We start from the raw sequence: 25,805 nt of genomic DNA, 5'->3' as shown, positions 1-25,805 counted from the left end.
ATCAATGTATGCAGAAATGGCCCATGAGGAGTTTCATTGTGATTCAATAGAAGTGATGAGGTTATTACCCACAGCTGATCAACAATTCACTAGAAGTGTTTAGGCATTACCTACATCGGTGTAGAAAATAACTACTTACTATATCAACATATGCAGAAATGGCCCATGACCAGTTTCATTGAGAGTCAGTACAAGTGATGAGATTATTGCCCACAGCTGATCAACAATTCACTAGAAGTGTTTAGGCATTACTTACATCGGTGTAGAAAATAACTACTTACTATATCAACGTATGCAGAAATGGCCCATGAGGAGTTTCATTGTGATTCAATAGAAGTGATGAGGTTATTACCCATAGCTGATCAACAATTCACTAGAAGTGTTTAAGCATCACCTACATGCACGCCTGTCATGCACCAATAACTACTCACAGTAGCATAATTGCAGATAGGAAAAATAACATGACAGCAAATGCATCACAACTACAACAATAGAATAGAGAATAACAATATCACTTTAGTCATTAACCAAAAATCATTAAATACATTACAATAATTGATTTACATATGTTTCATGACAAGTGGACATTAAGATGATGCTTCCACTTAATGTTTCATTGTCAAGGACATCACCCACCCAACCGTCCACAGTATTTACAATGATATAATAATAACAGTTAAAGCATTGACCAACAAAAAACATACCCAACAACATAATGCCAACATGGCCATTAACCAAAAACCAACATGGCCAATACATTAAACTATTTACATTTTTTCAATCAAAAAAATGACCCAACAGTGCTAACAAAAAAAATGACGCATCACATGGTGTATATCCCAAATCAACTTGGATTTGGGTTTTTGCACGTCCTTCTTGTATGTCCAACTTGATGACATTGAGTACAGCGGTATATCTTTTTGTCTTGGTATTGTGACTCATGCCTTGTAATCTTAGGCCTTCCAGGAGCCCGACTTGTGATTGGGGGTTACAGTAAAATTTGATTACATATATTCTCCATCTTATAGTCATTTATATTTGGCATGTCAATTGTGACCATCGGAGTCATGCACCTCCCATAAATCTTCTGCTGACATGAAAATTTGTACCATCCCTCAATATAATCATAAATATCACCATGGACAGTTTTCACCACTGCACAAGCATGCCTACATGGAATCCCTGTCATCTGCCACTTTGCACAACTACAATAGTGCAAGCTGAGACTCACTCAGTGGTGTCCACGTGAGGTTTGGACATTGACATTTCCCCTACCATAATCTGTTGTAATGAACTGCTTACTAACCTCCACATTTTCCTTTACTTTGGTCTCTATCTTTGGCCCTATACAACTCTTCCATTTTGTCATTGCCACACTTGATGCTTGCATCTTTTTCGCAACTTTCTCACGATGCTCATGAATCATTTGGGCTACATTGTGCTTTCTTTCCTTGACCATCCAAGCATTGAATGATTCAGCAATATTGGTCGTTATATTATTCTATCGTTTTTATGGGAACTTGCTCACAGCCCACTTATCTACATCCCAATGATTGTTAAGCCAGTCAAATAACTCTGGAGAGAATTCCCTCATTTTTGCCATTGCCTTGTCAAATTCATCGTCAACCCTAGCCCATGCAATTTTATTAAGAAGCATTAATGCATCCTCTTTGGAGCGTGTTCTGCTCCTTTTACCTTTGTTCAATTTGAGCCACTCTGCACTAAAGTTCTCCTTAACGTGCCTATAACAATACGCATGCCTGTCAGAATCAAACACTGATTGTACAGCTCCTATTATGGCATTATGACGGTCTGACACAATAGTTAATGGCTTTGAGCCAACTATCTTTTTAATCATAGACATAAACCAAGTCCAGTCATCAATTGTCTCTCCCTTTACAATAGCCATTGCAAAAAGCAACAGCTCATTATTTGCATCATATGCCGAACCTGCGAGGAGTGTTCCCTTATATGGTCCAGATAAATGAGTTTCGTCAACATACAGAATGGGTCTAGCACCAGCCAAGAAACCCTCTATACAACACCCGCATGCGATGAACACACACTCAAATCTGTAGTTAGGACCAGCTACCCATTCAGCTACTGTTTTCTCATCGGTTTCCTTTAGCCTTTGGCATATCCATGGTATTAACATATATGAATGTTCAGGTCTACCATGTATGTCTTCTATTGCCTTCTCCTTCGCCCTATATGCCTGTTTGTATGTAACATTCAGACCATATTCTGTTTGCAATTTTGTCCTTATTTCACTTGCCCGCTTGTTAGCATGGTTCCTCACCTCATCGATAATTATACAGGATGTCATATTAGATCTTGCACACTGTCTAACTTGCAAATTATCTTGGGCACTATGGACATGCTCATTAATGAATGTGGTGACATGAAGATATGGAACATTCTTCCCCAATGCACTTGCACATATTTTCCATGAACAACCTTCCACTTTGCAAATGACAAACATTCTCTCTTTGCTGTTCCTCAAAAATTTAAGCTTAAAGTTATGTGCGATGCTAAACTTGTACAAATACTCCCTAAACAAACCAATATGTGCAATTTTCTACCCCACGCCTGTAAAAAGTTCCAACCATTTACTATAGTTCATCTCAGTAATTTGTGCCACTGCATTCCCTCCACTGGAGCTTGGGCCTTCATGCGTGCCATCACTGCCTACATGTGAGCCACTTGGGACTTGATAAGGAATGCATTCAGCAGTACTTTCATGACTCACGTGCTCATAATCATTTCCCAAACTGATATAAGATACAGCCATTTCCTGGCATGACAATCCCAACCATCTTTCAATTTCGGATCTGCATACATGATAACTACAACTGTTAGCATATTGACAACATCTGTTCCTACATTCACTACATTAGCACAGAAATAGCAACTTACACAGCAAAGATTTTTTTTACTTACATTTGTGTATCAGTCATCTCATGTGGTTCTGTCTCAATTCTGCATGCACGATCACTACATTTATTAGCATATTAACAATATCTGTTCCCATATTAACTACATTAGCACAGCAAATATCAACTTCCACCAGAAATATTTTTTTACTTACCTCTGTGCATCATTCATATCAGGTGGTTCTGTCTCAATTCTGCATGCACGATCACTACATTTGTTAGCATATTCACAACATCTATTCTTACATTCACTACATTAGCACAACAAATAGCAACTTACACTAGCAAAGATTTTTTTACTTACATTTGTACATCAATCATCTCATGTGGTTCTGTCTCAATTCTACATGCACGATCACTACATTTGTTAGCATATTCACAACATCTATTCCTACATTCACTACATTAGCATAACAAATATCAACTTCCACCAGGAAATATTTTTTTACTTACCTCTGTGTATCATTCATCTCAGGCGGTTCTGTCTCAATTCTGCATGCACGATCACTACATTTGTTAGCATATTAACAACATCTGTTCCTACATTCACTACATTAGCACAGCAAATAGCAACTTACACCAGCAAAAAAATTTTTACTTACATTTGTGCATCAGTCATCTCATGTGGTTCTGTCTCAATTCTGCATGGACAATCACTACATTTGTTAGCATATTAACAATATCTGTTCCCACATTAACTACATTAGCACAACAAATAACAACTTCAACTAGAAGAAATTTATAACTTACATTTCTTGATCATTGATTTTATGTCTTTCAGTCTCATTGCCTTTCAATGATACATACACATGCGTAATGATGTCATTATGCACAAAAATATTTCTAACTCCGCCATCATCAACAAGATCAATTAATGTCCTCTCATCATACTTGACAGTATACTTCATGTCCCAACTGCTACCATCATAACCACTGCATTCTAATATAGTTGCCCTTAAATCTTCAAGTGTCATTCCATCTTTTATCGTTTCTGCATGTACTCTACCTCCATGATATCTAACTTGACCTTTAGGACTAATAACAAATTCTCCATCTACATGAAAGTAACAAAATAATTCCTTCCCAGGAGTGGAGCCAATACTACAATTCATTGTGCAAGCTAAGCTGAAACAAATGAATAATCATTATGTTAGTTCACCGATAATAATATTTTGTCACTTCTTTAAATAAAGATAAATAACAGTACCTCTTCACTCATTAACAACTTTAGTTTACGGTTTCACACTTTAACATTAGCTATTAACTATAATATCCACCCTATCATAACTGTCATGCCTCAAACTTAATGTCATGCAATCAGCTTCGACTTTCTCCCAAAAACAATCCTCCATTCCCTAACACTAATCATTGTAAACCCTACCAAAAAGCAACAAACCCCTATGGATAAATGCTTCAGCTCAGGCAAATAAAAATACGAACTTCACTGTCACCAACAAAACGCTGCAAGTACGCATGCTTCGACCTTCGTACGTAACCCAATTTACTGTATCAGCTTCGTCGGAAAAAACGTTGATAGACCCATATTGATAAATGATCATGGTAGGGGATGAAAAGAGGAAGATTGTGGTGCACAAAATTACTTCACTTGCTTTTTTCAACCTCATTCAGATTTCAAGCCCAAGAACGTGTACCCAACCATACCCGTAATCACAATACTTCAAAATGAAGAACAAAACCACCGTGATTAGACCCCAGGATGAATAGACGAAAACTGTGGTGTGAGAAATTACTAACCTTGCTTGCTTCAACCACCTTCCAAGGTCCCACCGTCGAACGTTCTCCACCTTTTTGCGGTATAATTCTACAGAGCCATAAGTGTCATCGACATTTCCTTGCTTCAGTATAATTCTTTTTGCTTTTACATCAGAAGGGCAAATTTGTCCATTTGCCCTCATTTTCCCTAAAAACAAGGCAGAAGCTATTAATGATAACGGTCAAATATTTAAGGTGTGATTAGAAGAAATGTAAGTGGTTTAATCAGGGGCAATTTAGCATTTGTATATTTATATTTTTGTTTATGGTCTTTCTAAATAATTACAGTTTTTAAAATCTTTTATAAGGAATATAATTTTTTTCTTGGTCCTTCTCTCCAATTTTCCTATATTTGTTGTTGGAAAAAATTCCTTAAATAGATATCTGCATAACCAAAATTTTTATTTGGGTGATTAAATTTGTTAAAGAACTAACCAGATTACTTACTTAGAGAAGGATTTAAAAATTTTATGAAATAACTTCAATGTCCATTTCATTACAAACAAAAAGAGAAAGCAAAAGGAGGAAAAATTTCAATCAACATAATAGAAGCTAACTTCAAAAATTAACAACTCCAAATTAGATTTTAACGCATTTCACTTAATTATTAACAATAAATTTGCCTTCATAATCATGATCATTTTTACGTTTTACAATCAACACAATAAAACCCACATTTACAAATTAACAACTTCATATTAGGTTTTAACACTTTTCACTTAGTTATTAACAACAAACGTATCCCTCATAGCCATTATCATTATCACCTTTTACAATCAAAATAACATAATCTGTCTTCAAAAATTAACAATTTCATATTAGGTTTTAACACGTTCCCTTTAGTTATTAACAACACATGTGACCCTCATAGTTATGATCACTATCACTTATGACAATCAGCATAACAGAATTCACCTTCAAAAGTTAACAACTTAAAATCATGTTTTAACATGTTCCACTTAGTTATTAAGAATGTTAAGAGTTTCTGTAATTGTAGACATACACTTAGAAAGTCTAGAAATTGTTTTAACCAAGTTAGACTACATGTTTGGTTGTGATGCTTACTCTATTAAACCCGTGTCATTTTTAGTTTTTTTTAATAAACTGCACCATCTCTATTTTTTCTTTCTATTATTGACTTTATGTTGGGTTAATATAATTTTTTGGTCCCTCAAATTTAGGCTCATTTAAGTTTTGGTCTCTAAAATTTTAAACATGTGGTTTTAGTCCTTGGAATATATTCTGTTACAGAACATTAGTCCCTAGCCGTTGAGTTTTGCTGAGCTGGCACAAATAGTGTTAATTTGGATGACGTGGCTTCTAACATAGCAATATGAGTTGATTAAGTGGCATGATAAACTGGACATGTAAAAAAAAAAAAGAAAAAGAGTCAGGTCTGTTTAAAACGCAACACAAGACACATTGGAAAGAAAGAAACAAAAAATGACGCGGACAAGAACAAATGAAAGATTAAAGCCGCGAGGTGAAGAGGGCCTGCATCTTATGGCAAAAGAGTGACGCCATTGTTGCCAAAAAGGCAGCATTTTCCGGCAACTATGGTTTTGTTGCTTTCTTACATTGTTTTCTGTTTTGTGCTTGAATTGTGAGATTGAGATTTTGACTGGGTTACAGGAAGAGGGAGAGAGAGAGGAATCAAATAGTAAATATAGCAATATTCAAAAGTGTGAAATTAGGGAATGTTATCTAGAAACAAAGAAGCTAACTCACTCACTCCATGTCGCCATTACTGAGAGAGATTGAGGAGTGAGATGTGAACGGGGAAGAAGAAATCCTAAGTGTTTTACTTTTTATGCAAATGGGTTTTTTGCCACCTAGAGAAATGTATGAGAAAGAAAGACTACCAGTGGTAGTGACAGCTTGCAAAAAGACGACGAGATCCGCCACATAGAGAGTGTAACAATCCTGAATTTTATTTTTTTATTTTATTTTATTTTTAAATGAGCTAATATATATATATATATATATATATCTATATCTATACATGAATTTGGCGGCTGAGCATCAATTGGAACTTGTAGTTGAATGGTATTGGAGACTTGTATGCGTGTTAAGGTTCGAATCTTAACGCTGGCAAAGGGAAATTTGTATATATTTTTTTCTTCAGCTCCTTGAAATTACTTATCTAACCCTGAAAAAAAAGAAGGGAAAAGAAAAGGGGGCAGAATCAGATTTTTTTCCGGTTGTGCGGCGAGAAGGGCAAGGGAAAATGAAGAAGCATTTAGGCATGGATTCTCAGAGCCCTAGTCATCCTTTATCCCTTTTTTTTTTTTTTTCAAGTTTCACTATTCTGCTCCTTCTCTTTTGTCATTTAGTGTTGAAAGATGGTAGAAGAATGGAGGTTTGTCCCTTTACTTGCTCTATTGTGACCAAATGATCTCCACCTTCTTCCTTCTCTTTTATTTCTCATTAGCTTAAGTTAGATGTTTTGGGTTCTTCCTGTCTTTCTGCTGTGACGTGAACTGAGGAAGGGAGGGCTGAGTTTATTTATTTATTTTTCTTAATTGCAGCTGCTGGTATAAAAAAAAAATTGAAGGGATTGGAGGAAACTTGTTGACTAAAACGTGAGATGAGAGATTATTTTGAAAGGTAATTTATAATGCTTGATTGGAGGAATTGTTTGAATCTTGAGAATTGTTTGGGTGCTGTGACTTAAATTGTTTGATAAATATGATTTAAAAAAAAAAGTAGACTTGAGGAATTCTTTTAGTTTAAATTGAAGCTTGTTTTATAAGTTCATGTTGGGTTCCCTTAAGCTGTTTGATGAAATGTTCTACAAGAAAAAAGAGATTCATTTCTTGAGTGTTTGTATAACATTTAATGACGGAGAATAATATAGATACTATTTTGGATTAATTGTGACTTAACTCTGATTTTCATGTGGTGCTTGGAGAAAAAGAGAGTTAGGAATTTGATTGTTACGGGGTTTATGTCATTGGGGAGCAAAATAAGTTATAATTTCAATAATAAGCTTACTTACTCTTGTTAATTCAAACACCTATGGAATAGTTGACATTGCCAAAAAAAAAAGGATGAGTTTGTGAATATGGTATTAAAATTTAGGAACTATTTAAGTTTTACATTGGAACTTGAATTACTACCTACGTTGATTATATAAATATATACTTATACCGTATTCTCATTCATACCAGATTGAGCATTAGATTTATACTTTATATATTTATTGAAACTAAAATGATTCTTTCTTGTTTTTGGACCCATTGTAAACATAGATTGGTGAAGGATTGCTTATTTGCATAGATGCTTAAAACCTCAGTATTTCAATTATATTAGAAGATTGAGTGAATCATAAAGATCAATATTTTATTTGGACTTGCAAAAGTTAAGAAAGGAGTCTTATATATATATATATATATATATATAAACTTTGTTAAATATATGTATATATGCGTATGCATATAAACATATATATATTATTAACTTTTTAATGTTAAGTGAACATGATTTTATTTGTATGTTAGGGGATTAAAGCAGAGCCATATATCTGAAGACTATTAAATGCTTTAGATTATAGCTATTTGATTACCATGTGAGTAAATAACGTCCCACAAGATTTAGAATTGATATCTTTTTTGTTAAACTCATATGTTTTAAGTATTACCTTTTCTGTAACGTTTTATGGACATTTTAGGAGTTAACATGACAACAACAACAAAAGTTTGAAAATGAAGTATAGATTTCATTTCTCCTATTTGATTCAAAACTTTTACGCATGCACAGAAGGGATAAAATTTTCTTAAGGAAGCTTTATCTAATTAGTATTGAACTTGATTTGTAATCTAAAGTTATTTACTTCCACATATGACGGAAATTGGTTTCAAAGGACTGAAAACATAACACTGTTTGCTAACGGCAGTTCCGTTAGTCCCTGGCACGCCATGGCACACCTAGCTAGCAGGCTGAATTTGGGAGGTGCTAGCCCCGTGTGACGACTAACACATGTGGAACGGAGGATGGATTTCGTGAGCAGTACTCACACCTATTTTCGTGAGCTTTGTTCTCACGCCTATTTTCATGGCTTCTAGCCACATCGAACATGTTATTGACCCTCATGGACTGTGTGTCCACACCTGTTACTATTCTGTGAAAGTTCTAATATTAAACAAAAGTGATTTCTAGACTTCTTTTATTAACCTTCGCCAAGTAAGGCTTCTAATTCTATTTTATTAATTTTTCTAAGAGTGATATTTATTCCTTGTTTATTTTGTATTCTTAGTTTGCTAATTAATTAACAAATAAATCAATTGTTCTTATTTACAAATTTGAGTTATCCTACCTATCATAGCTTCATACATTTGATGATACTGTTTTTTTCCTAATCATTATTGTGGGGACGTTGTTTACCGGTAGATGATTTTTTTTCATTCAAATAGTAGAAGTGAACCTGCTCCTCCAATTGGTTCTTGAAGCTCACTTGGGATAAGAAGTTTTTGGATTGCTTTTGGAACCATGTAGTTGATATAAATATTTAAATATACTTTTGTACATTCTAGTAGAGTCGCTCCACGTACCTTATAGGCAGGATCCTGTCTTCTTTGTTATTTTAAGATATATGTTTATGTATGTTGCTGTGGAGCGGAGCTTCTTATGTTGTATAAAACTTGTCAAATTGTTTGGGACCTTTGGGAAGTTTGCCTTATAGGGGAGACTGCCAAAGTCTCCATAAAGATCCTAATTTTTTTATTAAGGGAAATGTGATATATGTATATTTGTTCCTAAAGTATAGTGATAATTATATGTGGCTACAGATGTCATAATGTTGTTTATCAAAAGCTTAGTTATACTTTAAGACTTAAGGAATATGAGTCATTCCTCGTATTCTATGCTAGTCAGCCCTAAGTTCAGGCCGTGATAGAGAGTGTGTTTGTGTGTGTAAATGCAAGTAAAATCATGCTTTTCAAGTTTCTGACCACACCTATACTACTACTTTCGGTCTTTAATATAAGAGCTAATTGACTAATTTGAATAGATTAAAAAAATTAGTTAAGTTAATTATTTGTAATAAATATATGTTTTTTTTAAATACTTTTACTAATCAATTGTACTAGTTAGAACTATTACAAAGACTACCTTGAGGGGGGAAAAAGACAAAGAGATAAAGTAGATTGAGATCTTATATTTGAGACCCAAATAAAAGTCAAATTATTAAGAACCGAAAGTAGTATTATTATATACACCAAAGGCCAACATGCTTTTCTTTTCATTGCTATTATTGCATCACAAATACTCATTCTCTAGTATTTCAGCCAATGCAAAACTGATTCTGTTAACCCGATGAATGGCTGTACGTGAAGCCATTGATCCATCATGTTAGGTATATGCAACTTGCAATATAGGTTACAAGTACACCTGGCATAGATTATTATGATAATCCATTGTATCAACTAAATCATCTTAGCTCATACCAACTCCTCTAATACTGTCCCAGGTGGCTGCATGCAAATATTTGTGAACTGCATAAAATAAAGAATATATTTCCAACCTTCCCTAATTAATGACTATTCGATGTGGCAAACAAAAATGCTAGGTTCAAGTTCTTCGATCCATGGCTATCAGAAATGCTGCTTTTTCAGAGACGGCCATGTCGTCCTCTTGATCTAGCATCTTTCCCTTTCGGTTTGTTTTCTTCTGCATTCTCATGTGCTGCATTTTAAAAAGACTCGACTCTTTTTTTTTAAAAAAAAAAAACTTTTCCTAATTACATGTCCAGCTAATCATGCCACCTAATTAGTTTATTTTGTCAAGTCAGAAGCCCCATCATCCAAACTAACACTTTTTGTGCTAGCTCAAATTCCAAGGAGCATTGGTTTGTGCTAGCTCAAACTAATGTTTTGTAACGAAATAAATTCCAAGGATTAAAACTACATGCTTGAAATTCCATGGACCAAAGCCAAAATAGACCTAAATTTGAAAGACTAAAAGTTATATTAATCTTTTTATGTTTTATATTCATATATGAAGTTAATGACGAATTTATTTAGAACATATGACATATGAAAAATATTTCTTATTTTAAGAATTTAAGGAGTTATTTTAATTATAGATATGCACTTAAAAAGTTTAATCATTGTTTTTAATAAGTGAAAAAGTGAACACATAGATGTTTTTTAATGCATGATGTTGACTTGTGCGATTTTACCTTTTTAAATATTTTTCTAGCCTAATGTATAGGTACTTCCAACATATTTTACACGGACTAAAGAAGACTTTAAACTTCATTAACTCTCATCTAAAATTCAACAACTTTCTAATTTTATCCCTATTCAATATATATTATACCTCATGTAAATAAAGTCAACATAATAATAAATGAAAGGTAAAATTGTACATCCATACAAAAAAATTTCTCTCACTATTTTATAAATAAGACCAAAAAAAGTTTTCTCTTTCTGACTTATAAATAGAAATAGAGTAGTAGACTATATTATTTATATATGTTTATTTTCGATTCATTTTATTTTTATATTTATGTGTGAAATCAATGATGAATTTATTTAAAACAGATCACATATAGAAAATGTTTCTTATTCTTAGAATGCTTAGAGTTGAAGCATGAATATACATTATAAAAGTTTAGGAATTGTGTTCACTAAATGGGAAAGGAAACACGTACCTCGTTGTGAGTCTGATTTTATATTTATGTGATTTTCACCTTTTTAAATAAATTTCATTATTTATATTTTAACTTAATGTTGGATTTTTTTTATATTGATGCTTTGAAATTAACGATGAATTTATATAGAACATATCATATATATATATATATATATAGCAATTTTTTTTTTGTTTTAAGAATTTTAAGAGTTATAATTATTAGTCTGCACTTAAAAGGTTTAAGAATTGTTTTTCACTAAATGAGAAAGTTAACGTACACCCCTTTTTATACTTGGTGTTGACCCATGTTATTTTAACTTTTTAATACATTGTATTGTTTATATATTGACATGCTATTAATTTTGTTTTTATATTTATATATGAAACCAATGATGAATTTTTTTATGACATAACGTACATAGCAAATATTTTGTAATTATGAACACGTGCTTTGAAAGTGTATGAATGGTTTTCATTAAATAGGAAATGAAACACATGTCGAGTTGTGATGCCTACTCTTACACCCATGCTAATGCAATTCTTTGAATAAACTATACTATTTATATTTTTGCTTACTCTTAATTTTATTTTTATATTAGTGTATGAAATTCATGATTAATAGCAAATATTTCTTATTTTAAGAATTTGAAGAGTTCTGTTAATTATGGATCTGATCTTAAAAAGTTTAGAAAATGAGCATATATATGCTTTTTAATGCCTGCTATTTATCTATGTGATTTTCATTTTTAAAAAATAAATTGAATTATTACATATTGACTTCAAATTGATTTTTTTTTACATTGATGTATGAATTCAATGAGAACATATCACATATAAAAAGACCTAGCTAACAAACATGATGATCACAGACAAACATCCAAACTTATGGGCTTACAATTATTGACAAGAGATACACCAAAGAAAACAAAGTACCTAAGAAGCTGACTCTGGAATTTTCAGAAAAGCTGCAATTGAGCTATGCTTAGTCCCCAGCACAGGATTATGGACTTCCAAGCTTTCATGCAGTAGTCCAGCGCAGACATTCTTATGTTCATTAATTTTCTTTTATTTCATGGGGTTGATAGTTATTTGTTCAAGAGCAAAAATCAATAATCTGTCCAAGCCTACATGAAGAAGCTAGTTGTGCAATTTCTTTTGATTCTAGATATAAGATTTTAACATACTTAAGCTCCAAAATTTATAATTTTTTCTAAATTATCCCTATTGATTACATAGATTAATTAGAATTTTCATCAATAAGGATGGTTTCCAATGTATATTGTTAAAGACAATATTTTGAGAAAACCAACAAACACTTCTTACAAATAACAACTAATTTTCTTCATGTTTGTAAATTAATTATTCAGCTTCTACATTTAAAACCAGGAGGAATAACCTAAAACTGTGCAGTACTTGTAATGTTTTTTGTTTTACTTTCCGGTAGTGTCTTCTTTTAAAATTAAAAATACCCCTCATGGCCAGTATCAACACAGCGCACGTAAGCAGCTTCAAGAAACATAATAATACTTCATATATCTTTTAGAAATATGACGCGTACCATAGCCCATACCAGTCAAACACATGTTCATCCATGTCTTCTTCAATATTGACAAATTTGTAACAGACACAATCCATACAAAGGTTCAACATCTTAATCAGGAGTTGCGATATTATGAACCAGCAAAGTTCAAGATCAAGCTCATGGTGCTGCACAGGTTCAAATGACACAGCCAAAGACTAATATAATAGCACATTTCCTCATTTAGTATACATATGCTTAAGAGTTCATAAATCTAATTAAATAAACTATAAAGAAAGAAGGAACAAAGTTACGATACGCCACAAGAAAATATTGTAACAAGAAGTGAAAATACATCGGACATATATGTAAACAGAACATGGGCAATTGCAGTCAGCTGTTGTAAACTCCACAAAGTTTACTTAGAAGAAACAAATCTGTTGAATATCACAGAAAATTTCACCATAAAAGTGAGTATCAACAATCAAATAATTCTGAAGCAAAGTATCTAACCTTAACCTTTTGTGAACATCTCATCTAGTAGATCCTTTGCCTTATCATTGCCACCTCTTTCCAAAAGAGGTCTAATAATTATATCAAAGGTTACAGCATTAGGTGAGCATCCATTCTCCTTCATTGTAAAAAGGAAGGGCTTAACCTCATCAAACAAGCCCTCTTTACAGAGTCCATTCATCATTGCAGTATACGTTCGGACATTTAGAGGATAGCCATTGACCAAAAGATATTGAAAAATCTGCCGCGAATCATTTAATCTACCAGCTTTGCACAAACCATTAATAAGTACAGTATATTTGCATGTATCAGGCAGAATTTTATGATCAACAATTCGCTGAAATAATGTAATAGCCTGATCAAGATGACCACTTTTGCACAATCCATCTATCATACATCTCATAAATAATATCCTGCACATAGGACATTTTACGGGATTTGCATAAACCATCAACAAGAGAGCTATATGTGACAATATTGAAGGTCAAACTTTTGCTCTTCATCTCCATAAAGAGATCCACGGCCTCATCCACCATCTTAATTTTACAGAGTCCGTTAATTAAAATACTATAACTAATAACATTAGGAGCCAAACCACTCTTGGTCATCTTGTTGAATAGATTTCTTGACTCCCCAACATTATTAATCAAACAGTAACCATCCATTAAAGTATTGTAAGTGACTACATTAGGTTTAAATTGCCCTTCATCATCAAGTTAAACAGCTTCAGCTTTGGTAACAGTTCCTTCTTTGGAAAATACATCAACCAATATAGTAAAAGTATGAACATCAGGGTTGATGCCTTCATGTCTCATTTGATTAAACAATTTTGCAGCTTGTGACCATTTACCCATGACACAAAATCCATATATCAGAGTGTTGTACGTCACATCATCAGGAGATATACCGTAATCAATCATTTCATGAAATAAACCACAGGCTTCGGTCATAAGCCTTTCTCTGCAAAAGCCATCAATAATAGTACTATACATAACTAAATTTGGCTTAACTGGTCCTCTCGCCATCTTTTGGAGCAATTTAACCGCAGCTCTTGTTTTTTTAATTTTACAAAGCCCATTGACGAGTGTGCCATAGCTAACTACATTTAACTGAAACCCTTTTGCTATCAGATCATCATGAAAATCCAAGGCCTTCCCGACCTCATTATTGATACAGAGTCCCTTCATTAGTGTAGTCAGAGTAACTGTATTTGGCTGACAGCCTATCTTAAGAATCTTGCCTAACGCAGAGAAAGCAAAAGCAATTTGACCCACATGACAGTAACAATTAATCAAAATGCTCAGTGTTACCAAATCTGGCGTGAATCCTTTAGATTCTGCTAGTGCGAAAAGGGAGATAGCAATAGTATAATGTTTCATTCTTGCAACAGATCCTAAAATTTTAGTGATTTGGACTATAGACGGTGGGGGATGCCTATGAAGCAGGCCATGGAAAGAAGAGACAGCCTCTTCAATGTTCTCAGTATTTGTCGAATGGGAATGGAAACAGGAGCGGGGAGTTAGGACATATGAAGCAGAAAGACGGAATAAAGATGGAGACGATGCAGGGAACAAAGGAAATTTGGAGAAGCCATACCGTGAAGCTCCACAAAAGAACATCTTTAACTTTCAGATCCGCCGAGTGATTGACCAGAGGAGACAAGAAAAGTAGTCGAAGCCGGCTTAAAACCACAAAACCTTTCGTTTTTTCTTTTGGCCAAAACCGAACTTCTTGTTCATCATCTCTTTCTTCCGGCTCATACGAACTTGCATCTTGCCGCAGGGCGTCCTCTGTAATCTGCTGCTATTATTTTATTTAAACAGAACTATTTTGAAAAAAAACAACTGTATAATCAAAATTAATGCTACTCCTCATATTAAATTTTAAAAGATAAATGAGAAATTTATCTTGATCCTAAATTTAATAATTTAATTCATTTTTCCTTCCAAATTTTTAACACAAATCACAAAAAATATTTGTTACATTTTAAAAAGATAAATGAGTATTTTTATAACGGTTTTGACTATTTTGCAATGATTTTAACATCTGTTAAAATTACTTAGTTATCATTTTAAAATTCAATTGATATTTTCTTGTTATTTTTTCAGATTTAGGAGATTTTTTTAAAAATTATTCCTATTAATTATACATATTGCGTCTAAAAATAATAGGAATATTTTAGAAGAAGAAACACACATTCTAACAAATAATTAATTTAACTAATTTTTTTAATTTATTCTAATCAATTATGAAACAGATTGGAGATAATAAAATTCAAGATTAAAGTTGAGCATTGATTTGATTTTCCTGGCGACAAGCCATGAGAAGAAAATTATGTCATATACGTATTGAAATTTATTGAAATTTTGTTTTTCTGCCAACGAAAATATATATTTATATAAAATAAGGTGCAAAGTCCTACAAATAAAAGATGACAAATAACAAAGCAAAAGAACATAAGAACTGAAAATAAAAAAAAAAAAAAACTACACACAAGCGGCAGAATACATTAGGATCAGCCAGGATCATTGAGAGTCCTTTTGAACGTCATTCACCAATAACAGGGAAAATTTCATTTAAGGACTGCAGTTGAAAATTTATTTCAAACAACTCTCAAAACATTCTGAAATGTCATTACAGGACCAACGGACCAAACTGAAATTAAAATTAAGAGTAAGATTACAATAATACCCCTCATTTTATTTTTTTAAAAATAAATATTAATGGTCGCAGGAGTTCAGATCACCGGAGGTCGGAGGTCGGAGGTCCGGCTACTAGCTCTTAAATGGCCATTACTATAGTTCCGGTGGCCAGAAATTTTTTTTTTTTTTAAAATAAAGTGGCCAAGGGAAGGTTTGAACTCATGACCTATTGACACACCAAGGTGTTTGGGTAGAAATTAAACCATGATTTTAAAAATGTTTTTATGATATATGAAGTAAATATGTGGAGAAATTTGTCTTGTTTTGCGAGAGAACACTTTTGAGTACTTCTAAACACCCCCTATTATGCAAATAAAAATATATATAATGCAAATAAAAATTTAGTCATATAATGCAAATATATATATATAACAAAACAAAAGTAAGTATCCAAGCGTAAGTGAACAAATAAAATTCGACAATTTACAAATAAAATTCAGCAATTTACAACAAAAATTTGACAATTTACAAATAACATAATGAAATTCGCAACCCTAACTGCAATATTTAAGTGTAAATGAGCAAATGAAATTTGAAGATTTACAACAAAAGTTTATAGATTTACAACCCAACTTCGGCTATTCACAAGAAACACAAGAAAATTCACAACTTAAAATGTAAGTGTTTGAGTGTAAATAAACAAATGAAATTCAGATATTTACAACCTAAATTCATTGATTCATAAGAAACATAAACATTACAAAACTGAAAAGAGAATTCACAATTTCAAATACAAGTATTTATGTTTCTTATGAATCGTTGAATTTAGGTTATAAATATCTTAATTGTTGTTGTAAATATCTAAATTTCACTTGTTCATTCACACTTAAATATTTATATTTTGGGTTGTAAATTTCTTTTTTTTTGTGCATCGCCAAATTTGGGTTGTAAATTGATGAACTTTTTTTGTAAATTTTCAAATTTCACTTGCTCATTTATACTTGAACATTTGCATTTGGGGTTGTGAATTCTATTATATTATTTATAAATCGCTAAATTTTTGTTATAAATTGCTGAATTTCACTTGTAAATTGTTAAATTTCACTTATTCACTTATTTGTTTTGTTATATATATTTTTATTTACATCATATGATTAAATGATTTAGTTGGCTTTGTGGTCACATCACGTTTGATGTGCCAATAGGATATGGGTTCAAACCTTTCCTTGGCCACATTATTTTTTTAAAAAAAAAAAATTGTCCGCCTACCAGAGCTACAGCAGTGGTAGCAACCACCAAAACTCCAACCTCCGGCGGCGGCCACTTGAGCGTAGATGGCCAAAACTCCGACGACCATTAATATTTATTTTTTAAAAAAATAAAAAAATGAGGGTTACTATTGTAAACTTACTCTTAATTTTAATTTCAGTTTGGTCCTTTGGTCCTATAGTGACATTTTAGAATGTTTTAGGAACTGTTTGGAATAAATTCTCAACTGTGGTTCTTAATCGAAATTGTCTTGCCAATAATATATTACCTCGAGCTATTTTAACTTTTAGTTTAGCATAAAATATAAAATCTCAATCCACTTTGTCTCTCATATTTATTTATTCCTTTCAAAGCAATCCTTGTATTAGTTGCATATGTTAAATATTTCATCAAATAGTAGTCTTAGCTAATACACATTATTAGCAAGGATATTATAGAAAAAATAAATTATTTATTACAAATAACTAACTTTAGACTTTTTAAACTTTCTTAATCTACTCAAATTAGTCAACTAACTCTTCTACTTGCCTCGCTCCTTAATATAAGAGCTCGTTTCACTTTTATTTTGATTCTAAATATAAAACTATAATCCACTTTATCTCTCATATTAATCCATTTTTTCCTAAGGTAATTCTTTCAATAATGATAATTTTATTCAATATACTTAATTAGCAAGAATGTTATAAAAAATACAACTCCTGTTTATTACAAATAACTAACTTAACTAGTTTTTTTAATCTATTTAAATTAGATAACTAGTTCTTGTATTAATAACTAGAAATAGTCTTAAGAAGCAGAAATAGTATGAATCCACTCAAAAGAATGGTTCTTGATCAAATTCACTGAGACCAGGCTTCTCAAAGAAAACGTCATATACCCAACGAGAGGAAGGAGATTGTTGGAGTGATAATTTTAATTAGCAATTTGTTGTCTGATTTTGGAACTGAATCTCATTAATTTATGGAAATTTTGTTAATGAAATAAATATTGTAGAAGCAAAAATAGCACTGATAAGTTTATTAAAATTATGCCAGTGGAAATGTGAATCATCACAAGCAATTATCAATCCTATCTTGTATAGATTTATCAATCATACTAATCCGAAGTCTATATATGACAATTGGCATATTCCTACAATCTATTTGGTTTAACTTTTAACCATACATATATCACCTAACTTTGAAAAAATTAAAGGAGGTTTAGACTTTTTCTAAAAAAAATTTGACTTTTTCTTATAAAAAATTTATATGAATTGCAGCAATATTTATAATTATTAGTATTAATATTATTATCAAATAACTGAGACAATGATATTCTCTTGATATTTTTAAAGTTAACGAAGTTTTCTAATATTTTAAATAAGAAAAGTATTATAGAAATATGATAAAATTAGTTATTTGGATTATCTTATTTGATAATTCTAGTTAATGTGTATTTCTAAATGAAATGCAACATTACTTAAATTTTAGGATTTTTTTGGCTAAAAATTTTCAAGAACTTAGAGCAAGGTTATAGCGGATCACCTTTGAATTTAAAGTGAATAATGCCTATAAAAAAATACTTCAGTTGTAAAAAATAACCTTTGGCCCTAACAATTACGTAGATGATCAAGACTTAACAGCTTTTTCAATAAAAAATAAGCACAATGAATTCACAAATACATTATGTCGTATATGTTGCATAATTTATTTTCAATTTTCTAATAAAAAGAAAAATTCACAAGTGTGTGTTAGATACAATACATACATGTAAGATATGACAATTACAAAAATTTTATGATGAGTATAGACACATAAATATAATACTACCATTGGGTCTTAAATATAAGAGTTAGTTTGTAGCACAAACTAGCTCTTATATATATATATATATATATATATATATTTGGTTATCCAAAGCATCCTTCTACCCGAACGGTAAGACACTAATCTCTCGGGGTATTATCCGATGCCGTAGCGAGGATCCTTCTCAACAGTGTTTTTTCCATACACACCAAGAATCAAACCTAGGACATGACATTTAATGTGTCCAAGATCCTTCCATTTAAACAAACACTTGTTGGTAACTAGCTCTTATATTTAGAATTGAGCTAATGTGTCTATGTGAAGCTTTTCAAACTTGAGCAATCCAGCTGGCTCAACTGATTAGATCGAAATAAACTCAATCATGCTTTGAGATTTTTTTTTTGTATGTTTATTTCAAACAGTACAAAATCACTTAAAAGAAGCTAATCCTATGCCTTATCATTCTACTGCTCATAAAGACATTTTTCAAAGTTGGTTCAACTGACTTGCAGCATTTGTTAGATCAACACAATTAGACTGATAAATACATTGCTCAACCTCACCTACACAACGAACGGTCTCCCATCAATTATGCAGCCAGTATATCGTGAGTTAGGTAAAAGAAATATGCTTCTGTATCCAGAAACTCCATAACTTGGGTCATGCAGAAGTCAATATGTACGATTTGAAGGCCACATATCAGAAGAGATCATTATATTGTGCTGTAATCTAAGTTATAATGACCAAGCATTAATACCACATGTCAGGAGTTAGTTAAAAGAAGTTTTTGTTTGTAGCCACAGACTCTATAACTTACAAAGGAAGATATCATTATATTCTGTTTTTTCGGGTACTTGATGAATTATAGTACAAGTTTCAGAAGGATTGGCTTTGTCCAGAATACCAAGTTACTTCTCAAGGGATGTTACGCACTAAACCATGCTGTGATGTCTCCTTCTTTAGTACTGCACTATGCTCGCCTCATCCGGTTTGGGTGCAAATATAAGGGGGGAAAAGTTACAAAATAATAATGCATGATATAATCCTCATATTACCTGTCTTGTTTCATAAAATGAAGTTAACATGTCAATGGAATCCGTGCTTATAAGGTATTGCAGCATTAAAAAGTAGAATACCAAATATGCTGATAAAGCACACGCTTCGGTAGATCTACCCAAAGCTTACTTAAAAGAAACAAATCTGTTCGATATTACAACAAATTTCACCACAAAAGTGAGTATCAGCAATCAAATAATTCTGAAGGAAAATATCTAACCTTAAACTCTAGTGAACATTTCATCTAGTAGATCCTTTGCCTTATCATTGTCACCTCTTTCCAAAAGAGGCCTAATAATTCTATCAAAGGTTACAAAATCAGGTGAGCATCCATTCTCCTTCATTGTAGAAAGGAATGCCTTAACCTCATCAAACAAGCCCTCTTTACAGAGTCCATTCATCATTGCAGTATATGATTGGACATCCAAAGGATAGCCATTGACCAAAAGATAATGGAAAATCTGTCGCGCATCATTCAATCTACCAGCTTTGCACAAACCACTAATAAGTATAGTATATGTGTATGTATTAGGCTGAATTTTCTGGTCAACAATTCGCTGAAATAATGTGATAGCCTGATCAAGATGACCACTTTTGCACAATCCATCCAACAAGATACTATAAAATATTATATCTGAGGGCTGACCTCTATCATACATCTCATAAATAATATCCTGCACATAGGACATTTTACCAGATTTGCACAAACCATCAACAAGAGAGCTATAGGTGACAATATTGGGAGTCAAATTTTTGCTCTTCATCTCCATAAAGAGATCCACGGCCTCATCCATCATCTTGATTTTACAGAGTCCATTAATTAAAATACTATAACTAATAACATTAGGAGCCAAACCACTGTGGACCATCTTGTTGAATAGATTCCTTGACTCACTAACATTATTAATCAAACAGTAACCATCCATTAAAGTGCTATAAGTAACTACATTAGGTCTTACACCACACTTCATCATCAAGCCAACAACAGCTTCAGCTTTGGTGACACTTCCTTCCTTACAAAATGCATCAACCAATATATTAAAAGTACAATCATTAGGGTTGATGCCTTCAAGTCTCATTTGATTAAACAATTTTGCAGCGTCTGACCATTTACTCATGACACAAAAACCACATATGAGAGAGTTGTAGGTCACAATATTGGGAGACATACCATGATCAATCATTTCATGAAATAAATCACACGCTTCAGTTATAAGTCTTTCTCTGGAAAAGCCATCAATAATCGTACTATAAATAATAAGATTAGGCTTAACCGGCCCTCTCGCCATTTTTTGCAGCAATTTAAGGGCAGCTCTTGTTTTCTCCGTCTTGCATAGTCCATTTACAAGTGTGCCATAACTGACTATATCTAATTGGAACCCTTTTGCTATCAGATCATCATGAAAATCCAAGGCTTTCCCAACCTCATTATTGATACAGAGGCCCTTCATTAGTGTAGTCAGAGTAACCGTATCTGGCCGACAGCCTATCTTAAGAATCTTGCCTAAGGCAGAGAAAGCAAAAGTCATCTGACCCACATGGCAGTAACAGTTAATCAAGATGCTCAGTGTAACCAAATCTGGCGTGAAGTCCTTAGATTGTGCTTGTTTGAAAAGAGAGATAACAGTTTGATAATGTTTCAACTTTGCAACAGATCCTAAGATCTTATTAAGTTGAACTATAGAGGGTGGGGGGCGCACATTAAGCAAGCGATTAAAAGAGGAAAGAGCCTCTTCGATACTCTGAGGATTTGTCGAATAAGAATGGAACCGAAAGGGGAGAATAAGGGCATATGAAGGAGAAAGAAGGAACAAAGTTGAAGATGATGCAGAAAATAAATGAAATTTGGGGAAGGCATACCTTGAAGCCCTGCCGAAGATCATCTTTAACTTTCAGATGCTTCAACGCATCGAGAGACAAGACTGAGCGGGAGGGACAAGAACTCTGACGAATCACTCTGGCCGAAGTTCTGAAGCCCGTTTGTTTGTTTGTTTTTTGTTTTTTTGGTACATTGAAGCCTGTGGCAGCTCATTCCTCATTCCAAAAAAAAAATTTCCTTACATTTATTATATGTTAGTTTGAACATGAAAAAATGAGCGAAAGTTTCATGATTGAAAATTTTTCCAGTTAGGTGGACTTGAATTAAAAATAAACAGAATTATAAAGTCTCGCGTTAAAAAAAATTATCAAAAAATTTTAATAACAAGTGACCATTTGTTATTTTTTTTTAAAATTTGTTAGTATAAGCTGCTCAGTTGTCATTAAGATTTTATAGTAATTAAATTCTTTTTTAGGACTTAATTGTAATTCTCTCAATAAAAATACTTTCTATATATATAATACAAATTTTTAAAAATCACTGTCAAATTTTAAAATTTATAGTCAGTATTAGTTACTACATTTGTAAATTATATTCAAAAAACAAATAACATAATATTTTTATAATAATTTTTATTTAGAAATTTGAAATTTAACAGTTATTTTTTTGGAGTTTTTTTCTAAAATATCTTTAGCTTTTTTAACTAATAAAATACATTCTAGTTTTGTTTCAGTTTTAATCATATATGAGTATCTTTTTTTGGAACAATTCATGGGCAAGGGCCATTCAGTTGCATCTCATTCTACGGATACTGGGCTACACTAGTACTGGCTATAAATTGATAAATTCCAAAATATTAAGAAAATGAACCGCTTAATTCGCTGAAAGCATTTGGAGGGCCCTATTTAGCCTTTAGAATGGCTGCTGATTATAGTGGCGGTGCTTCTTTTGGATGGTAAGAGCACTATTTAAAAACAGCTCAGTAATAACAAAAGAAATATGTTAAAAAAAATGTATTCCGTAAACTTAACTTATACATACTTAATATTGGTAGTTTCAAACAAGCTTAATAATGATTGATCATTGCTACGATTTTTCTTCTAAGCATAAGAAAGGAGAGACACCATGGGCCTTCTTTTCGGCCTGAAAAAAGAATGGGTCTTTAAGCACAATGTTTTTGGAAATATGAAGAAATCAACAATAACGTAATCTTAGGTTAGCACAGGTAACAAATACTCCTCTGGTCCTTAAGACTGAATCTAATTATTAAGTTGATTTTGATACAAATATAAGACCTATTTTTCATATTTATCAATTTTTCCTAAATTATCTTTATGGATATTCACTCAACCATAATCAAGTAGAAAAGAGAAGGAGGATATTAAGAAAGATAATTATGGTGTTTTAGGAAAAATACGTCATATTTTTTTTATAATGAACTAACTTACCTAACTTCCTTAATTTAATCAAATTAGTTAAATAGGTCTTATATTAAGGACTGGATGAGTACTATCTTGGGTCTTTAATATAAGAGTTAATTAGCTATTAGATTTGGTTCTAGATATAAGATTTCAATATACTTTGTCTCTTAAATTTATAATGTTTTCTAAAAAATATTTTTATTAATTGTAAGGAATTCTCATCAATGAAGAGTTCTAATGCACTAATAGTTTAAGAAAGTAAACTCATATCTATTACAATTAACTAATTTAATTTATTTTTTAATCTTTTTAAATTAATTATCTAACTCTTATGTTAAGAATAAGAAATTGTATATATTATCTTTGATAATAAGTAAGAGTTGTGAGAAAAAAGAATTTGATATTATCTTTGATAATAAGTAAGAGTTGTGGGAAAAAAGAATTTGATAAGTAAGAAAGCTCATACCTCAGTGTCAAATCTTTTACAATGGGAAAAAAATACATTTAAATTGTCAATTTTTTTGTTACTTCCCAAGATTTCCCATTAATGGTCATTGATTCAATGTTGAAAAAATCGAATCCACCATCAAACAAATTGAGACATTCATTTGGGGTTTGATGATTGGATGATGGATTAGCTTTAATAAACCAATCATGACAAAAGTTAATATATTTTAAATGATATTAGCTTAAAATATAAAGAAATAACCACTTCTAATAATAAGATTTAATAATTGAATTCAAATAAAAGTAATATACGAGTATATTTACACTAAAAAATGAGTCTTATATTTAGGACCAGAAGAGCATAATTATAAAAGCAATATTCATCAATACTCCATATTTTTCAATTAATATATATTTGTACACTTATTTTATAATTCTTAATCTTAAAATATACATATGTACATACATACATAGATGTATCTTGCCTATTTTTTCCCCTTACTGAATTCTTTCTAATAATACATGCAAGAATCATAGCTTATAAACACAAATTAAAATTTAAAAATAAAAATAAAAAATTATATGATCAATTCAGTTAGTTGATCCTATATATTAGTTTCACCGAATGATACTAGCTTGCCGTTGTTTTTTTTTTATTATTCTTTGATTTTATCACCTCTTCATACTAAACATGTGACTAGTACTTGATTCAATTGGTCACGATTGAATCTGGTTGTTGCAGCAAGGCTTTGCCTCAGTGGTTTATGAATGGGTTCTGGAATTTCCAATACCTAGTTAGTTTCAACATTTTTTCCGTGAGAGAATTCGACTTTTGGAACTTTTTGGAATTTGTTGTTTGAGTTGTTGCGTAGAAGGTGTACGTTGGAATCTCCAAGAGGCTCCATGCACGTAAATGATTCCATCGAGGACTTATGATCCCCTTTGGTACAAAGTATTGAAAATGAGGGATTGGGGTTGGGATTATAATTGAGAAAAATCATTAAAATAGTATTTAGTATGAGTAATGACTTGTTATATGGGATTAAACAAACCCATAGAGGTGAGATTGGGGAATACCACTTCTCCCCATTGTATTTTCTAATCCCACATATATGGGTTTGGTTAATCCCTTATAACAAGTAATCTCTTATGCTAAATATTCTTTTAGTAAATTTTTCAATCCCAATCCCACTCCCTATTCTTGATTTTCAATACTTTTTACCAAACGATATCTATAAGTTCTATCAGAATAAATAGAGAATGGATCAAGAAACATATTGGGTCGAATCTCGGGGTCGGGTCGGTTGGATCCTCTAAGCTCACACTATAAGCTAGACTATAAAAGTCTGAGCTTTGAGTGTGAAACAACCTTCCTAAATAAGCCGATAAACTTAACTTTTCCATAGTAACTTTAAGAAATAACTTTTTATAACCCAATCATGCTAAATACAAATTTAAGTTATATCACAATCATCTACACTAACTAATTATATAATATTGTTATCTGTGATAGAAAAGAGCAGCACCCAATCATACATCCTATCACGGATAAAAAAACTTTTCCTAACTCATTCAAATACAAACTATGTAAGAAATGATCAATCTTATCTAATATGGTCATAAAACAACATATAATATACCTCATAAATCAAAATATTAAGAATTAAATCTTAATTCATACTTTATAATAAATTCATAAATAAATCACATACGATCCTAGGCATCTGGCTAACTACTAGCACACATACAACAATAGTACAACTCAAAGGACATGAGACATGACAATGCATGAATCAATTAAAAACAATTTATCTTAAGGTGGCAGTATACATGAAACAACATAACTCATAAATCAAGGAAACGCTACAATTTGCTAATGTAGCTTTACTCCTCCTAAGCCTCCCCTGACATCCCTCCTCTAAAACTTTCACCTGAAAAATGTTAAAAATAGGGATAAAACAACGTTTTAGTAATTAAATTCCTATCTATCACACAC

The 25,805-nt window shown here is 31.9% G+C and overlaps 2 protein-coding genes across 2 annotated transcripts; both read right to left on the bottom strand.

The window, feature by feature from the left end:
• Nucleotides 1-14,087: 14,087 nt before the first annotated feature.
• LOC114746427 (pentatricopeptide repeat-containing protein At1g62670, mitochondrial-like) lies at nucleotides 14,088-14,990 on the bottom strand. Its single transcript, XM_028934655.1, has one exon. It carries the CDS (start codon nucleotides 14,988-14,990, stop codon nucleotides 14,088-14,090), a length of 903 nt encoding a protein of 300 aa, XP_028790488.1.
• Nucleotides 14,991-20,165: 5,175 nt separating this feature from the next.
• Nucleotides 20,166-22,102, bottom strand: LOC114746430 (pentatricopeptide repeat-containing protein At1g62930, chloroplastic-like). Its single transcript, XM_028934657.1, has 2 exons — nucleotides 21,389-22,102; nucleotides 20,166-21,232 (listed from the first exon to the last, which is right to left on the bottom strand). Exons 1-2 carry the CDS (start codon nucleotides 22,003-22,005, stop codon nucleotides 20,344-20,346), a joined length of 1,506 nt encoding a protein of 501 aa, XP_028790490.1. The 5' UTR covers nucleotides 22,006-22,102; the 3' UTR covers nucleotides 20,166-20,343.
• Nucleotides 22,103-25,805: the final 3,703 nt, after the last annotated feature.

This window comes from Neltuma alba, unplaced genomic scaffold (genome assembly GCF_004799145.2).
Source record: "Neltuma alba isolate B1F8T4 unplaced genomic scaffold, ASM479914v2 tig00004998_pilon, whole genome shotgun sequence".
Classification (NCBI taxonomy): domain Eukaryota; kingdom Viridiplantae; phylum Streptophyta; class Magnoliopsida; order Fabales; family Fabaceae; genus Neltuma; species Neltuma alba.
Note: the sequence above shows the minus strand (reverse complement) of the source record. Positions and strands in the feature narration are given on the sequence as shown.